Source organism: Entelurus aequoreus, linkage group LG13 (assembly GCF_033978785.1).
Source record: "Entelurus aequoreus isolate RoL-2023_Sb linkage group LG13, RoL_Eaeq_v1.1, whole genome shotgun sequence".
Lineage (NCBI taxonomy): Eukaryota > Metazoa > Chordata > Actinopteri > Syngnathiformes > Syngnathidae > Entelurus > Entelurus aequoreus.
In genome coordinates, this window is record NC_084743.1 from 9995401 (window position 1) to 10010400 (window position 15000).

Genomic DNA, 15000 nt, shown 5'->3' on the forward strand with positions numbered 1-15000 from the left:
TAATCAGAGGAAGTTACATTTCAAATCAAATATATTATTCTCCTGCTCCTTATTTCCCTAGGTCATAAAACATTTCAATAATTATGGATATAATCATCCATCCATCCATCCATCCATCCATCCATTTTCTACCGCCTATTCCCTTCGGAGCCGCGGGGAGTGCTGGAGCCCATCCCAGCTACAATCGGGCGGAAGGCGGGGTACACCCTGGACAAGTCGCCACCTCATCGCAGGGCCAACACAGATATAATCATATTTACAATAATTACTGAATGACAAAACATATTTTCCATAGTTAAATAAGAATATCAGGGCAAATGAATGTTACACAGCCGTTATGTCCTGCAGAAAGTAGTTCTTCTCAAGTTATTTTCACACATTGCACTATTTTATTACACTTTATGAAGCATTTCTTACATATTCCTTATTTATTCACCTTCATTATAAGAGCTGATTGTTAAGTGTTCAATGTGATTTTACTATTTTGTTTACTTTGTTTGAGTGTTTTCCTTTCCGCCTTGACCGCTGAGGGGATTATAATCAGAGTAAGGTTACATTTCAAGTTAAAAATGTTTACATTTCCTGCTCCCTATTTTCCATAGGTGATAAAAACATCAAGAATGATCGATATCAAACACGTATGTCGTGATACAGTTTTCAGCCGTATCACCCGGCCCTAGTTGAAATGACGTCTGTGTCTGACCAGTTGTGAGTTGCCCACGCTTTGTGCCATGCAGCTCTCGGTTATCAAGTCGTTCACTTTCTTCTCCAAGATCTTGACCTTCTCCTCATGCCTGCAACACCACACAGCATGCAAGGAAGAAGAAGAAGAATGGCGTGTTGGTGACTTGATGGGTTGTAGAGAAGCTCTTGATTACTGATACGACTCACAAGTCTTCTTTCTTTTCTTCAAGTGCGGGTGCGGGGCCTTTGGACTGGCCCAGCGGGTCAAGTGTTGAGCCTGAACAGGAAGTTAGAAAATAGTGTTTCCAGTAGGACTAGGTGTTGTGTAGAGTCAGATCCAACACCAGTGTTCGTTTTGAGGAAGATGCCCATCATTCTTTACGAGAAGGTAAATATCTAGTCAACGACAGTTGCGGTCGCTCCTTTTGGAGACACTGCCCCTTAGTGTTTTGGAAAATAATTACAAGTCTGGAACCACCCCCCATGGAAGAACTATCTATCAAACTAGAAAATTCCTGCGGACATTTTGATGGGCCTGCTATTTGTGCCCTGGACCTATGGCCAGGGGTCGGCGGAAGCCACTGTACTTTAATAATAATAATAGATTTTATTTGTAAAAAGCACTTTACATTGAGTGAACAACCTCAAAGTGCTGCAGTGTATAAAAAATAAAATAAAATAATAAAAAAGATAATAAAAAATAACAAAAAATAAAAACTAGAACAGCCATATAGCTAAAACTAGTGTGCATATATCTAAAAAAAAAAAGTTTTTAAAAAAAAAAAAAGGGTGTTTAAGCCTTTTTTAAAAGCATCCACAGTCTGTGGTGCCCTCAGGTGGTCAGGGGGAGCGTTCCACAGACTGGGAGCGGCGGAGCAGAAAGCCCGGTCTCCCATTGTTCGTAGCTTTGTCCTCGGAGGTTGGAGGAGGTTAGCCTGTCTGGAGCGGAGGTGTCGTGTGGAGGATTTGGGGGTGAGCAGTTCTTTGAGGTAGAGGGGGGGCATTTCCACGGAGGCACTGGTGGGTTAGTAGGGAGACTTTGTATTCAATCCTGAGTGGAACAGGAAGCCAGTGAAGGGATTTGAGAGTTGGTGTGATATGGTCATACTTTAAAGATGGTGCCGAGTGTCTGAATGTTTGATCAGCCGTTTCACTGCCGTCTTACAGAAACAATTAAGGTATATAAATAAAGCCATCCATTTATCCATTTTCTACCGCTTGTCCCTTTCAGTGTCGCTGGGGGTGCTGGAGCCTATCTCATTTACAGAATATTTCTGTGTAAATAACTTATTTCACAACGTATATATCTGTGATTTATAGTCCGGTGCGGCTAGTATATGGTAAAATATTGTTTTCTTCTAAGATTTAGTGGTTTTTTGATTGATTGATTGAGACTTTTATTAGTAGGTTGCACAGTGAAGTACATATTCCGTACAATTGACCACTAAATGGTAACACCCGAATAAGTTTTTCAACTTGTTTAAGTCGGGGTCCACTTAAATTGATTCATGATACAGATATATACTATCATATATACTATCATCATAATACAGTCATCACACAAGATAATCACAATGAATTATTTACATTATTTACAATCAGGGGTGTGGAGGGGGGGGGTAGGATATGGACATCAAGTAGTGGACATAGAGAGAGAGAGAGAGAGAGAGAGAGAGAGAGAGAGAGAGAGAGAGAGAGAGAGAGAGAGAGAGAGAGAGAGAGAGAGAGAGAGAGATCAGAAGGCATAAGAAAAAGTATCTGCATTTGATTGTTTACATTTGATTATTAGCAATCCGGGAAGGGTGTTAGTTTAGGGTTGTAGCTGCCTGGAGGTGAACTTTTATTGCGGTTTTGAAGGAGAATAGAGATGCCCTTTCTTTTATACCTGTTGGGAGCGCATTCCACATTGATGTGGCATAGAAGGAGAATGAGTTAAGACCTTTGTTAGTTCGGAATCTGGGTTTAACGTGGTTAGTGGAGCTCCCCCCGGTGTTGTGGTTGTGGTGCGCTTTATAGCAGAGCTTGGCAAATATTTTGACCCGGGGGCCACATTGAGAGAAAAAATGTGTCTGAGGGGCCGAGGTGTATGTGTGTATAATAGGAGTGTAACGGTACACGCAAATTTCGGTTCGGTACGTACCTCGGTTTAGAGGTCACGGTTCGGTTCATTTTCGGTACAGTAAGAAAACAACAAAATAAAAATGTTTGGGTTATTTATTTACCAAATTTGCAAAAACTTACACCAAAAATATTTTTCTTAGTGTAATATTTGATGTGAAGTAATGGGAACCTTGGATAGGTCAATAATTCATAATAACATTGATTTGATTCAATATTATGTTTTGAGCAATGACAGTTTGAAAGACAAAAAAACAGCTTTGTTTTATTAGTCAACATTGCAACTTTTTCTAAATTACATTTAACATTTAAATTTCACTTTTGTTATGTTTTTGTTTATTTGAATAGTATTTTTAGAATGTGCCGTGGGCCTTTAAAACATTAGCTGTGGGCCGCAAATGGCCTCCGGGGCACACTTTTGACACCCCTGCTATAGATAATAGAAAATGAAATGTGATAAATCTATGGATAAAAAGCAGAGCCTGGCGACGTTTATCATAACTCTCTCACTCTCTCTCTGTCTCTGCCCCTCCCTCACCAATGCTGCTGTTTGTTTTGTTTTTAACCCCTTCTTAACCCTGAACGTACATTGAAAACACACGCAACCCTAACTCAAAATGCCGGACATTTGAGGCATTTAAGAAACCCCGCAAAAGAGGACATGTCCGGTGAAAAGAGGACGTATGGTCAGTCTATCCTAGCCCGTTAGCTGCTAGCATGCCGTGTGTTGTGCCTCGGTGTGCATTGTTTACACAACGTGCGTTACGCTACTTAATATGTCCGTGTGGAAACTCGTTCGGTACACCTCCGAACCGAACCGGAACCCCCGTACTGACACGGTTCAATACAAATACACGTACCGTTACACCCTTAGTGTATAAATGATATAAACACATTTAACTGTAAAAATCTGCTGTACAGTACGTGTGTGTGGGTCCCTTTTTTCCAGGAACACTAATACCAAAAGTCACAATGTCCCATAGAGTTCTAAAAAAGGTATTGTCAGAATAATTGTATATAAGTTATCACACAACTTGTTTTCCCATGAGTTCAGGTCGCCCTGCGAGAAGACAAAAGCTGTCTTTGATCTTATCAAGCAAACGGCCTACCGCTTGTAAACCTCCACTGTGTGCGATGGGATGCGACGTGGAGGTGTCGGTTTCTTTGATCTATTGGACGGCCACTGGATGACCTTGTCATGACCCGAGGTCTACAAAGCAGAGAGAGGGCAGACCTGACACCCTTTTCTTTGAACTGTTTATGACCGAGTGCGGCAGATGTTTATGACCCCCCCTCCCCTTAGAAGCAGCTGCAGTTATGTAATCAGAAAATGCCCAAATAAATGAAGAGGCGTGGAACCCTTTCGTCAGAGCGTGGAACGACACTATACGAGGGTGCAGGTCGACGCGCTCTCCTCATGAGCTAAATTGAATCCTGTCTCTGTTTGATTCCTTGCTTTTTGTCTTGTCTAATAGATGTCATCAGTGTTTGAACCTGACAGGTATGACAGACCACCTCAAAAAAATGGAATGGAATTTTACATTTTTTTACTGAATGGGACAGAATATGGGCCACATCTGGCCCATGGGACATATTTTGCCAAGGTCTGATCCATAGTCTGGACAATGTGGTTCAAACTTGCTGCCAAAGTGAACACTACCCTACACAGACTGGACAAGAGTTAAATAGAAATCCTCTCACCGCGTGCTCGTGAGGAGGTGAAGCCGGCTGCTCGGACCGCAGACATGGGCCGAGCCGCTCCATCCTAGATCGCCGACAATGGAAAAGGGTTTTCAGAGTAGCATCTGGCAATCAGGCAGACACGTTTGCTAGAAGGATCCAGACTTACCAGCACAGCTCCAGTTATGGGTCGGCCCATTGAAGAGGCCATGGACATCCGATTCTAGAAATAAAATCAAGTAAATCACCAAAATGATGTCAAAACTAACCAATACAAGGTCTTTATTTTATTACTACAGTGGGTCTGGATTAGTTTTGGCTTTGTTTCCTGGATGCGAAGTCCAAAGAGAAAGAGATGATACAGTATTATCTACCCTCAGTGGTGGATGTTGGAGCACACCGCAGCGAGTCCTGGATAGTCCCACTCTACATGCCTAAGGCACACGCAGGATTCTCACAAGAATGAGGCAAAAACTCCGCCGGACCCACTGTAACTCATTTTGTGTACTCACTCCAAAGGAAGAAGCCAAAGGGCGCCCTCCTGTGGCAGTGCCAGGAAGTTTAGCAGTCATCTGTGAATGTGAAAGAAGAGATGAAGGTGTTGTCAGCCATTGATTAATCAGTTTAATCGATACTGAAATATCTATACCAGCGCATTGGGCTCTGATATCGATCCTAATCAAAATATCAATCCGTTTAACACTTTGGTTATTTGAGATAATATATATCAATAACAGGAACACAGTGTAAAGTAACTAAATCATTGAGCTTTTGTCTAAATTAATTGTCTAAAAGCGCAAATTTTTTTCCCTATGCTTTGACCCCTGCGGCTAATAAAACAGTGCAGCTAATTTATGGATTTTTCTTCGCTGACACTCATGATGCAAATCATAAAAAACACAACAAAGCAAACACACTGAATAGGTGTGTGGTATTGTTTGTGCTATGGCGCCATCTTTTGGCCCATTTTGCTCACTGCAGGTGGGGCGATGTCCTTCGGTTTAGACTGAACTTTCAACTAGAAGTAGAAGTGCAGTTCCGTCTTCTAGCCGTCCATAGCACGTGGAGGATTCATCGTTCCAAGCAACGTTTGTAAGTGTTACAATATAACTCAAAACAATTCTTACTTACTAAACCGTCCCATGTGTGATGTATGTTGGAGTGTTTTCATGCATATTTGTATGTAATCACGCTAGCATTGTCAGCATTAGCTAATATGCTAACACGTTTCTGTCAACACTCACCGGGGGTCTTCTTCCATGACTGGTCCGAACTGCTTCTTGGAAGGCCGCATCGTTATCCAGCTCCTAGAATACATTTTAAATCGATAATATACAACATTATTCTTTTCACAGGTTTAAACGGGGACTGCACTTTTTGGGGGAATTTTGCCGATCATTTACAATCCCTATGTCTTTTTTTATGCATTCTAAATCGTAAATAAATGCTAGCAAAAGTCAGCTAGCAATGGAGCTCTATTTTGCCTAGAAGGATCTCTAAAAAAAAGGTTTTATATACACATTGTAAGTATGTATATGTAACATTCATAATAACATTTAAGATTTACTTATGCTGATCATTTTAAGCATATGGCGGCATATTAATTTTACAGACACATCACAAGGTTCACTATTTCCTTCAACAACAAGACTACTAATCATGGCAGACTTAATGAGAGACAACGACGACTACTTCGGGACAAATGAAGATCCAGAAACTTCTATTTTTGATCCTGAATACAAGGAGGACGAGCTACGAGTTTTAGAAGCTGTGTGCTAAACAGATGCAGCTTTAGTCAAACGCTGAACATCGTGTAGCAGTATTGCTAAGTGCTGAACAATTTATACAAACATAATAAAACAACACTTACTGTACAATGTCTGTTCTCACAGGGATAAAGACAGATGAAGAATTCATCATAATCCTTACAAAATGTTTTTAAAAAGTGACGCAAATGAAGGTCTTTGTGTCTTTCTCGCCATCTATGGGTCTAAGTTAGAGGTCAAAGTTGACCGAGTTCTTGGTTTATGTCCACAACCTTCTACTATCCAGGTGAGAGGCATGATTTATAATCTAGCACACACTTTAAAGGCCTACTGAAAGCCACTACTAGCGACCACGCAGTCTGATAGTTTATATATCAATGATGAAATCTTAACATTGCAACACATGCCAATACAGCCGGGTTAACTTATAAAGTGACATTTTAAAATTCCCGGGAAATATCCGGCTGAAACATCGCGGTATGATGACGATTGCGCGTGACGAAGTCCGAGTAACGGAAGTTATGGTACCCTGTAGAATCCTATACAAAAAGCTCTGTTTTCATTTCATAATTCCACAGTATTCTGGACATCTTTTGCAATTTTTTTAATGAACAATGAAGGCTGCAAAGAAGACAGTTGTAGGTGGGATCAGTATATACTTCCAGTCAGGGGTTTATTTTTTTTGTTTCTATATGCAGTTAAAGCAAGATGCTATCACGTTAGCTCGTAGCTAAAGCATTTCGCCGATGTATTGTCGTGGAGATAAAAGGCACTGAATGTCCATTTCGCGTACTCGACTCTCATTTTCAAGAGGATATAGTATCCCAGGTGGTTTAAAATACAAATCTGTGATCTACAATAGAAAAAGGAGAGTGTGGAATCCAATGAGCCAGCTTGTACCTAAGTTACGGTCAGAGTGAAAAAAGATACGTCCATCACTGCCTCTCAAGTCATTCACTGTAACGTTCCTCATCTACGAATCTTTCATCCTCGCTCAAAATCATCACTTTCTCGGTCCGAATCTCTCTCGCTCCATTGTAAACAACGGGGAATTGTGAGGAATACTAGCTCCTGTGACGTCACGCTACTTCCGCTACAGGCAAGGCTTTTTTTTATCAGCGAGCAAAAGTTGCGAACTTTATCGTCGATTTTCTCTACTAAATCCTTTCAGCAAAAATATGGCAATATCGCGAAATGATCAAGTATGACACATAGAATGGATCTGCTATCCCCGTTTAAATAAAAAAAATTCATTTCAGTAGGCCTTTAATGTAACTATAGCTGAAAAAATAGTACAATAGCAATAGGAGAGACTATTCATCCCTGAACACCATGGAGTTCATGTAGGCTTAATGATGCACTTACATTATTATATCAACTATCAGAGACAGAAACTCTTCATTTAACATAATGTCCTTTTTTGCTGCTACAACACAGCTCAATCAACACAGAAAAAGGTAAAGTGAAATAACAGACAGACAGGGCTTTGCTGTCCATAACACACACCCACACACAACGCAAAATGAGCTAACGTTACGCTAAAAGCTAATTAGCCTTCAGCTCAAGCCAGGATTGCGAGCAAGCTGAGCTGCCTTTTATATTTCTAGAAGGTCAACGGGCTCATAGTGATGTTACTAGTAGTTGACTGAGAGGTGTTTATTATAATTTGGGGAGAGTCCGCTGCCTGATGCTTAACTGCTAAACACCTATCTGCTAACCCCACCGCAGAAGCACTGACTCCATGCGCTCTGAATACGCACTGCTGATTGGCTGTTACCGCTCTGTGTGTAACCAATCTGATGGTTGTGTGGGTGGGACAATGCTGGGTGCTGTGTAGAGTACTGACAGAGACAGAGGCAGAAGAAGCGGAGCATCTTGTTAAGACTTTAGCTTAGGCGGCTACTTAATATGTTTGTGTAGAAACTCGTTCGGTACACCTCCGAACCGAACCAAAACCCCCGTACCGAAATGGTTCACTACAAATACACGTACCGTTACACCCCTATTTAATGTACAATGATAATACTTTTTTTTTAAAAAGCTAATAAGCTAGTTAGCTCTCTGTGATCACGTCGGGGCTAGAAGTAGTTCCTCTGCGTTAGCGCTTACAATCATTTCGCTAACACTCGGTTAATATTCAGGCAGGTCACATGTAAATAGAGTACTCGCATTAGCCGCATTGTTAGCCCCCTCGTATTTTACGAATTAGTAAGCATAAAAGAGAGAAACATGTTTTTGTTTGACATTGTGCATGATAGGCAACATTAATAAATAAATAAAAAAAGGTGCAGTTCCCCTTTAAGTGCGTCAGGTTGTGTTTTTAGCTAGCTTGCTAGCTAAGCGAGAGTCTGCTCGCTAGCACTCACCTCGGTATCAAATGTTGGATTATAGTCGTTGTATCCCGAGTATAAATCATCCACCTCTGCCGCCAGGTGTACGTTTTCCATGCTGCGTGGCCGATAAGAGCGCTTTAGAGACGCTAATCGGTACTGAAACGGCAAAAGTAGTCGCCGAGTGGCGTTTTGTTGTCAATCCCGGAGATGCTCGCTGTGAAGGCGGGACTTATTTCAGTTTGACGACACCCGATTGGTCGCTCGCGCGTCAGTCATCACACAGCTCCGCGCTCATTGGTCAAGACGGGGTTTTTTTTAACAGTTGCTAGGATACAAGCGTAATGGACGACGCTAACACGTCGCTTCGACAGTTCTGAGTTGTTTCCGTTTAGCTGAGTTTTACTAGCAGGGTCAACACATGAACGTTATCGATAGAAGAATATCTCAGTTTTAAGTCTGTGCTATTTTATTTGTGTGACTATTTTGGACCTTTCGCTTTGCCGTACTAGCACGATGTCACGTGACCGCAAGGGGGCGGGTAGACAGTTACAAAAGTGTGACAGATCGCAAATAATCTCTATTAATAATCAAAGAAATGAGCGGTCCTGACATGAAAATGATCACCGTCATCGGCAGGTGAGCGAGACAAGATTCTTACTCTTTGCATCTATCCAACTAGCAATTAAATAACATTCACTGTTATGCGTGCATTTCTGCTTTTTACGCGACTAAACTGCAACACTTAGCGGCTTCCGGAATGACCATAAAAGTACACACCACTGATCAATTACTCGTTCTGTTGTTGCTTTTTTAACATCTTAGCTATTTTAGATACTAAAGGACTTAAAGACAGGCGAAATGACAACAAATTCACACCTTCATGTTATGATTTAACAAACTTTAAAAAGTACATATGCTCACAACTATGTAGCTAGATATAACGAGTCGCTTTAACAACGATTTGTTTTAACTACGATTCGATTCAGAATTTGTGGTTACCGGTACGATTCAGGCAGGATATTAATTTTTTATGCAGTTTGCACAGTTTTTTTCAGGTTAAATTGCAGCGGTTTGACCCACAGACATGTTATAAGTAGACGCAGCATTGGCTGCTGTGACGCGAGAAATTGGGCCGCCATCTTGAAGTGGTGATGAGGAGCCGGCGAGCAGCCTAAACCGATTGATTGATTGATTGAAACTTTTATTAGTAGATTGCACAGTACAGTACATATTCCCTACAATTTACCACTAAATGGTAACACCCCAATAAGTTTTTCAACTTGTTTAAGTCGGGGTCCACGTTAATCAATTCATGGTACAAATTATCAGCATAATACAGTCATCCCACAAGTTAATCATCAGAGTATATACATTGAATTATTTACATTATGTAACATATTTACAATCCAGGGGGTGAGATGAGGAGGGTTTAGTTGGTATCATTTATCAGCACTTCAGTCATCAACAATTGCATCATCAGAGAAATGGACATTGAAACAGTGTAGGTGTGACTTGGTAGGATATGTACAGTGTTTACTTGGTAGGATATGTACAGTGTTTACTTGGTAGGATATGTACAGTGTTTACTTGGTAGGATATGTACAGTGTTTACTTGGTAGGATATGTACAGTGTTTACTTGGTAGGATATGTACAGTGTTTACTTGGTAGAATATGTACAGTGTTTACTTGGTAGGATATGTACAGTGTTTACTTGGTAGGATATGTACAGCCAGCAGAGAACATAGTGAGTTCAGATAGCATAAGAACAAGTATATACATTAGAAATACATTTGATTATTTACAATCCGGGGAGGTGGGATGTGGAAGGGGGAGGGTGTTAGTCAAGGGTTGTAGTTGCCTGGAGGTGTTGTTTTAGTGCGCTTTTGAAGGAGGATAGAGATGCCCTTTCTTTTATACCTGTTGGGAGCGCATTCCACATTGATGTGGCATAGAAGGAGAATGAGTTAAGACCTTTGTTAGTTCGGAATCTGGGTTTAACGTGTTTAGTGGAGCTCCCCCTGGTGTTGTGGTTATGGCGGTCATTTACGTTAAGGAAGTAGTTTGACCTGTACTTCGGTATCAGGGAGGTGTAGCGGATTTTATAGACCAGGCTCAGTGCAAGTTGTTTTACTCTGTCCTCCACCTTGAGCCAGCCCACTTTAGAGAAGTGGGTAGGAGTGAGGTGGGATCTGGGGTGGAGGTCTAGAAGTAATCTGACGAGCTTGTCCTGGGATGTTTGGAGTCTAGATTTGAGGGATTTGGTGGTGCTAGGGTACACAGCATTGGCTGTTGTGACGCGAGAAATTGGGCCGCCATCTTGAAGTGGTGATGAGGATTGATTGATTGATTGACACTTTTATTAGTAAATTGCACAGTGCAACACATATTCCGTACAATTGACCACTAAATGGTAACACACCAATAAGTTTTTCAATCTTGTTTAAGTCGGGGTCCACTTAAATTGATTCATGATACAGATATATACTATCATATATACTATCATCATAATACAGTCATCACACAAGTTAATCATCAGAGTATATACATTGATTTATTTACATTTACATTATTTACAATCCGGGGTGTGGATGTGGAGGGGGGAGGGGGGGGGGGGGTTACGTTTGGTTGATATCAGCACTTCAGTCATCAACAATTGCATCATCAGAGAAATGGACATTGGAACAGTGTAGGTGTGACTTGGTAGGATATGTACAGCAAGTAGTGGACATAGAGAGAAAGATATATCAGAGAGCATAAGAATAAGTATCTACAGTTGATTATTTACAATCCGGGGAGGTGGGATGTGGAAGGGAGGGTGTTAGTTTAGGGTTGAAGTTGCCTGGAGGTGTTGTTTTAGTGCGGTTTTGAAGGAGGATAGAAATGCCCTTTCTTTTACACCTGTTGGGAGTCGGCGAGCAGCCTAAACTGACAGTTGACAGGTAGAAAACAAAGATGGTGTTCAGCGTTTTCCTGCTCAAGTGAGCGGACTGTTGAAAATAAGAATCGGGGGATTACTTTTCACATGTAAGATTGAACATTAACGTACTATTGGTTGTATTTTGTGAAAAGAATATTAGCACAGAGTTGAGAGGGAGCAAAGATCTTCAATAGTACTGAAATCGTAGCCGCTAGCAAACAAGACCATAATAGAATTGCTTGTCAATGAAATTAATTACCGTAATTTCCGGACTATAAGCCGCTACTTTTTCCCCTCGTTCTGGTCCCTGCGGCTTATACAAGGGTGCGGCTTATATACGGCCTGTTCTTCTCCGATACCGACGAAGAGGATTTCGGTGGTTTTAGTATGCAGGAGGAAGACGATGACACAATGATTAAAGACTGACTTTTCATATACCGGTAGGCTGGTTATTTTGATAACGTACAGGCGAGCACTTTGTATTACTTTGCAGCGTTGTATTATTTGTACTCTGCACGAATGCTGTTCGCCATGTCAAAGATGTGAAAGTTTGATTGAATGATTGAAAGATTTATAGTTAATAAATGGGACGCTTTGCGTTCCCAAACAGTCATCTCTGTCCCGACAATCCCCTCCGTGGTAGCAGGAACCCCTATATACTACGCTAATTACACATCAAAACCCTGCGGCTTATAGTCGGGTGCGGCTTATATATGGAGCAATCTGTATTTTACCCTAAATTTAGCTGGTGCGGCTTATAGTCCGGTGCAGCTTATAGTCCGGAAAATATGGTACATTTAAAAATGTCATACTTGAATAACAAAGTTGAAATAAATGATTGTGACACCTAAAACAAAATTCACCAGCCGCCACTGATTATGATGCATTCTCATTTTAGGCAAAGTATAAGACAATACTTTCTTAACAGTATAATTGTAACCAGGAATAAGTCTTCAAGTAACAATATTCAAATACTAACATTGTTGGGTAAGACAGAATTTGCTTTTATTCTGAATCCAGTGAAACAGATTAGTGGTTTTAGCTGATATAAAGACTTTCAGGTGTTTATATATGTTTATGTTGAAGTATTTGGCAGACGCTTTTATCCAAAGCGACAAACATAAAAAATACATATAAAACAATGACTGTAAACATGATCATTTAAGGGAAGAATGTAATACAAAATATCAATACAAAGTGTCAAGACAGAATAAACTCTGCTGCTGCAGCAACAGAGATACAGTCTATAAGATATATAGATATCTAATGTATTTATACATTGTTTATGTAGGATATAACCTAATCATATTGTTTCTTCAATTTAAAAATAGCTGACCGTTTTTTCTCCCTTCTCTGGGATTATATTCCCAGTTTTGATCTGGGACGTCTGGTCATTTGTAGCATATAAGAATATTCTATTACTGTTAAGCAAACTATGAATAATAAAACATGTGTCCTTTATCATAGCTACACGTATGACACAAAAAGCGCGTGAAAATCAGTGGTATTCAGTGAGGTAAGATGAATTAAATGCGCTGACAGTTCATTGCTCCTGCCAAATGAATTGCACTGAGTGGAGCGGATCACCACTCCAAGATGGCGGCCCCGCGTCTCGTCAGCGCCAGTAGGCAGTAGCACTCCATGCTGCTTCTACTTATAACAGGGTTTCCCACACATTCATTTATTTGTTGCAGCCCGCCACGAAATAATTACGTCCGCCACAAATAAAATAAAAAAATAAAAAAATAAAAAATAAATAAATAAAATAAAAAAAAATAAAAAAATTTTTTTTGTTGTTGTTGTTGTTGTCCTCTCCAGCTTCTCAGGCAAATCATATAGTTGATGTAGATGCCCATATCACCTGTTCAGATTTACTTTACAAAAGAGAAGTGTAGGATACTTCTCTTGTTGCCTTATTTGTATTTGACTTTATTAAATGTATTTCTATTAGAAACACAACATGTGTATATAAGAAAGGGTGCAAAGTCTGCAGGCAGTAGGAAACACATGGTTAAGTGTAGGGAGTAAAACTGATGGCAGTCTAAAGTTCAAGATTTTTGGAGCTCTTTGTTCAGTGGATCAGATGTTTGATGAAGCTCTGTGTCTATCTACCACCACTACTGTTTTCTGTTTATGACAGTAGCAGGACACCTGTTTCACTTTATGTTGCTGGTAAATAATATGCTTGTAGTAGTAGGCTAAAGTTAAATTATTTAGTATGCACTAATTAAAGGGGCAGAGCTTTGAGACATTTTAGCTTTTATATTTTATAAGATATATTTTTTGTAAGAACCACAATTAATAAATATATTTCAGTGAATAACTTATTGTTCAAATCTGTATATAAATATGTACATAAAGTGTTGTAATTATATTGTAAAATGGATGGATGGACGTTTAAAACAAAACTGTTATTATTAATTAGTAAGTATACATTTTTTGAGCCTTTTTAGAGAAAATCAAATCATTGTAGTAAATTATGCAAATTACTCGATGATGTCATGGTGACCACTCCCATAGCCACGCTCCCACCGCCACAGGTATCTTGGCAGTTTATGGGAAACGCTGTATAAGATGTCTATGGTTTGACCTGCTACTACTCTCATTTAATAAACAGCTACAATAGCCGAGGAAGGTCACAACAAATGCAAACGCCACAACACCACAATACAGAGACGGAACAGAAGTGAACGTGGACAAGTTTTGGCGATTCACAGACTCCCCGGGTGGTACAGTTACAAATGGTGTAAAGAAGGAAGTTGGAAAAGTAGGTGAGATGTCACCACTTGTTCATTCGGAAGTAACTTGTTCAATAATGCTAATATACCATGTACAGGAAGTTGGTCCATCACATCCTTAATTGTGGTTGAAAGTTGTGTTTTGGCTTTATGTTCTGGTTTTGTGGCGTTTGTTGTATTTCTTGAGGCTTTTGCAATGGTGCTGTAGCTGAAAGTTGTTGTGTTGTCTTGTCGCATCTGCAGTTATTGTGACCTTTCCTTATCCACAGTAGCTATTAGGGGTGTCAACTTTTTTGTTTTTCCCGAATGAATCGCGATTCTTATGATTCTGAATTAATTAAAATAAAAAATAAAAAGTGGATTACTTTTTTTCATCTGTCCTGTACAACCACTCACATCATATTGTGTATAACCGCTGTACAGATTGACTTTCCAAAAGAGAAGTGTTGGATACTTCTCTTGTTGCCTTATTTGTATTTGTCTTTATTAAATGTTTGGGTAGAATTTTAATGAACAAAACCAGTTTTTTCAAAATTAATATAACAATTTATCAGAGCTGTTTATCTATTTTATAGAGGAATTTAGTTCATTGTAGAACTAGGATCCAATGTTATGGAAAAAAAGTATTGATTTTGAATCATGAATGGAGAATCGATTCTGAATTGAATCGTTACCCCCAAGAATGGAATGGAATGGTGTGGTGCCCAAATATTCACACCCCCACCATTTTGTTGTGATGACTGACTTGAGTAATGTTTAACGT

At 39.9% G+C, this 15000-nt stretch overlaps 2 protein-coding genes across 4 annotated transcripts in view; one reads left to right on the forward strand and one right to left on the reverse strand.

Annotated features, from left to right (window-relative positions):
- ift88 (intraflagellar transport 88 homolog) overlaps window positions 1–8824 on the reverse strand; it is a 56535-nt gene extending 47711 nt beyond the window's left edge. The window contains exons 1-7 of the mRNA XM_062067427.1: window positions 8615–8824; window positions 5727–5789; window positions 4995–5054; window positions 4652–4705; window positions 4504–4567; window positions 892–961; window positions 704–794 (exon numbers count right to left, since the gene is read on the reverse strand). Of these exons, the coding sequence (XP_061923411.1) occupies window positions 704–794; window positions 892–961; window positions 4504–4567; window positions 4652–4705; window positions 4995–5054; window positions 5727–5789; window positions 8615–8695 (483 nt within the window). The 5' untranslated portion in view covers window positions 8696–8824. The remainder of the gene's footprint in view (window positions 1–703; window positions 795–891; window positions 962–4503; window positions 4568–4651; window positions 4706–4994; window positions 5055–5726; window positions 5790–8614) is intronic.
- A 101-nt stretch (window positions 8825–8925) lies between these two features.
- Window positions 8926–15000, forward strand: part of cryl1 (crystallin, lambda 1) — a 46905-nt gene continuing 40830 nt past the window's right edge. For 2 of the 3 annotated variants that reach the window (XR_009828252.1, XM_062067428.1), the window contains exon 1: window positions 8928–9217. Coding sequence is in view for 2 of the 3 variants with exons in the window: in XM_062067428.1 (XP_061923412.1) it covers window positions 9177–9217 (41 nt within the window). In the remaining variant the exon portion in view is untranslated. Of the gene's footprint in view, window positions 9218–15000 lie in introns of all 3 variants that reach the window. The other variant, XM_062067429.1, reaches the window with a different exon arrangement.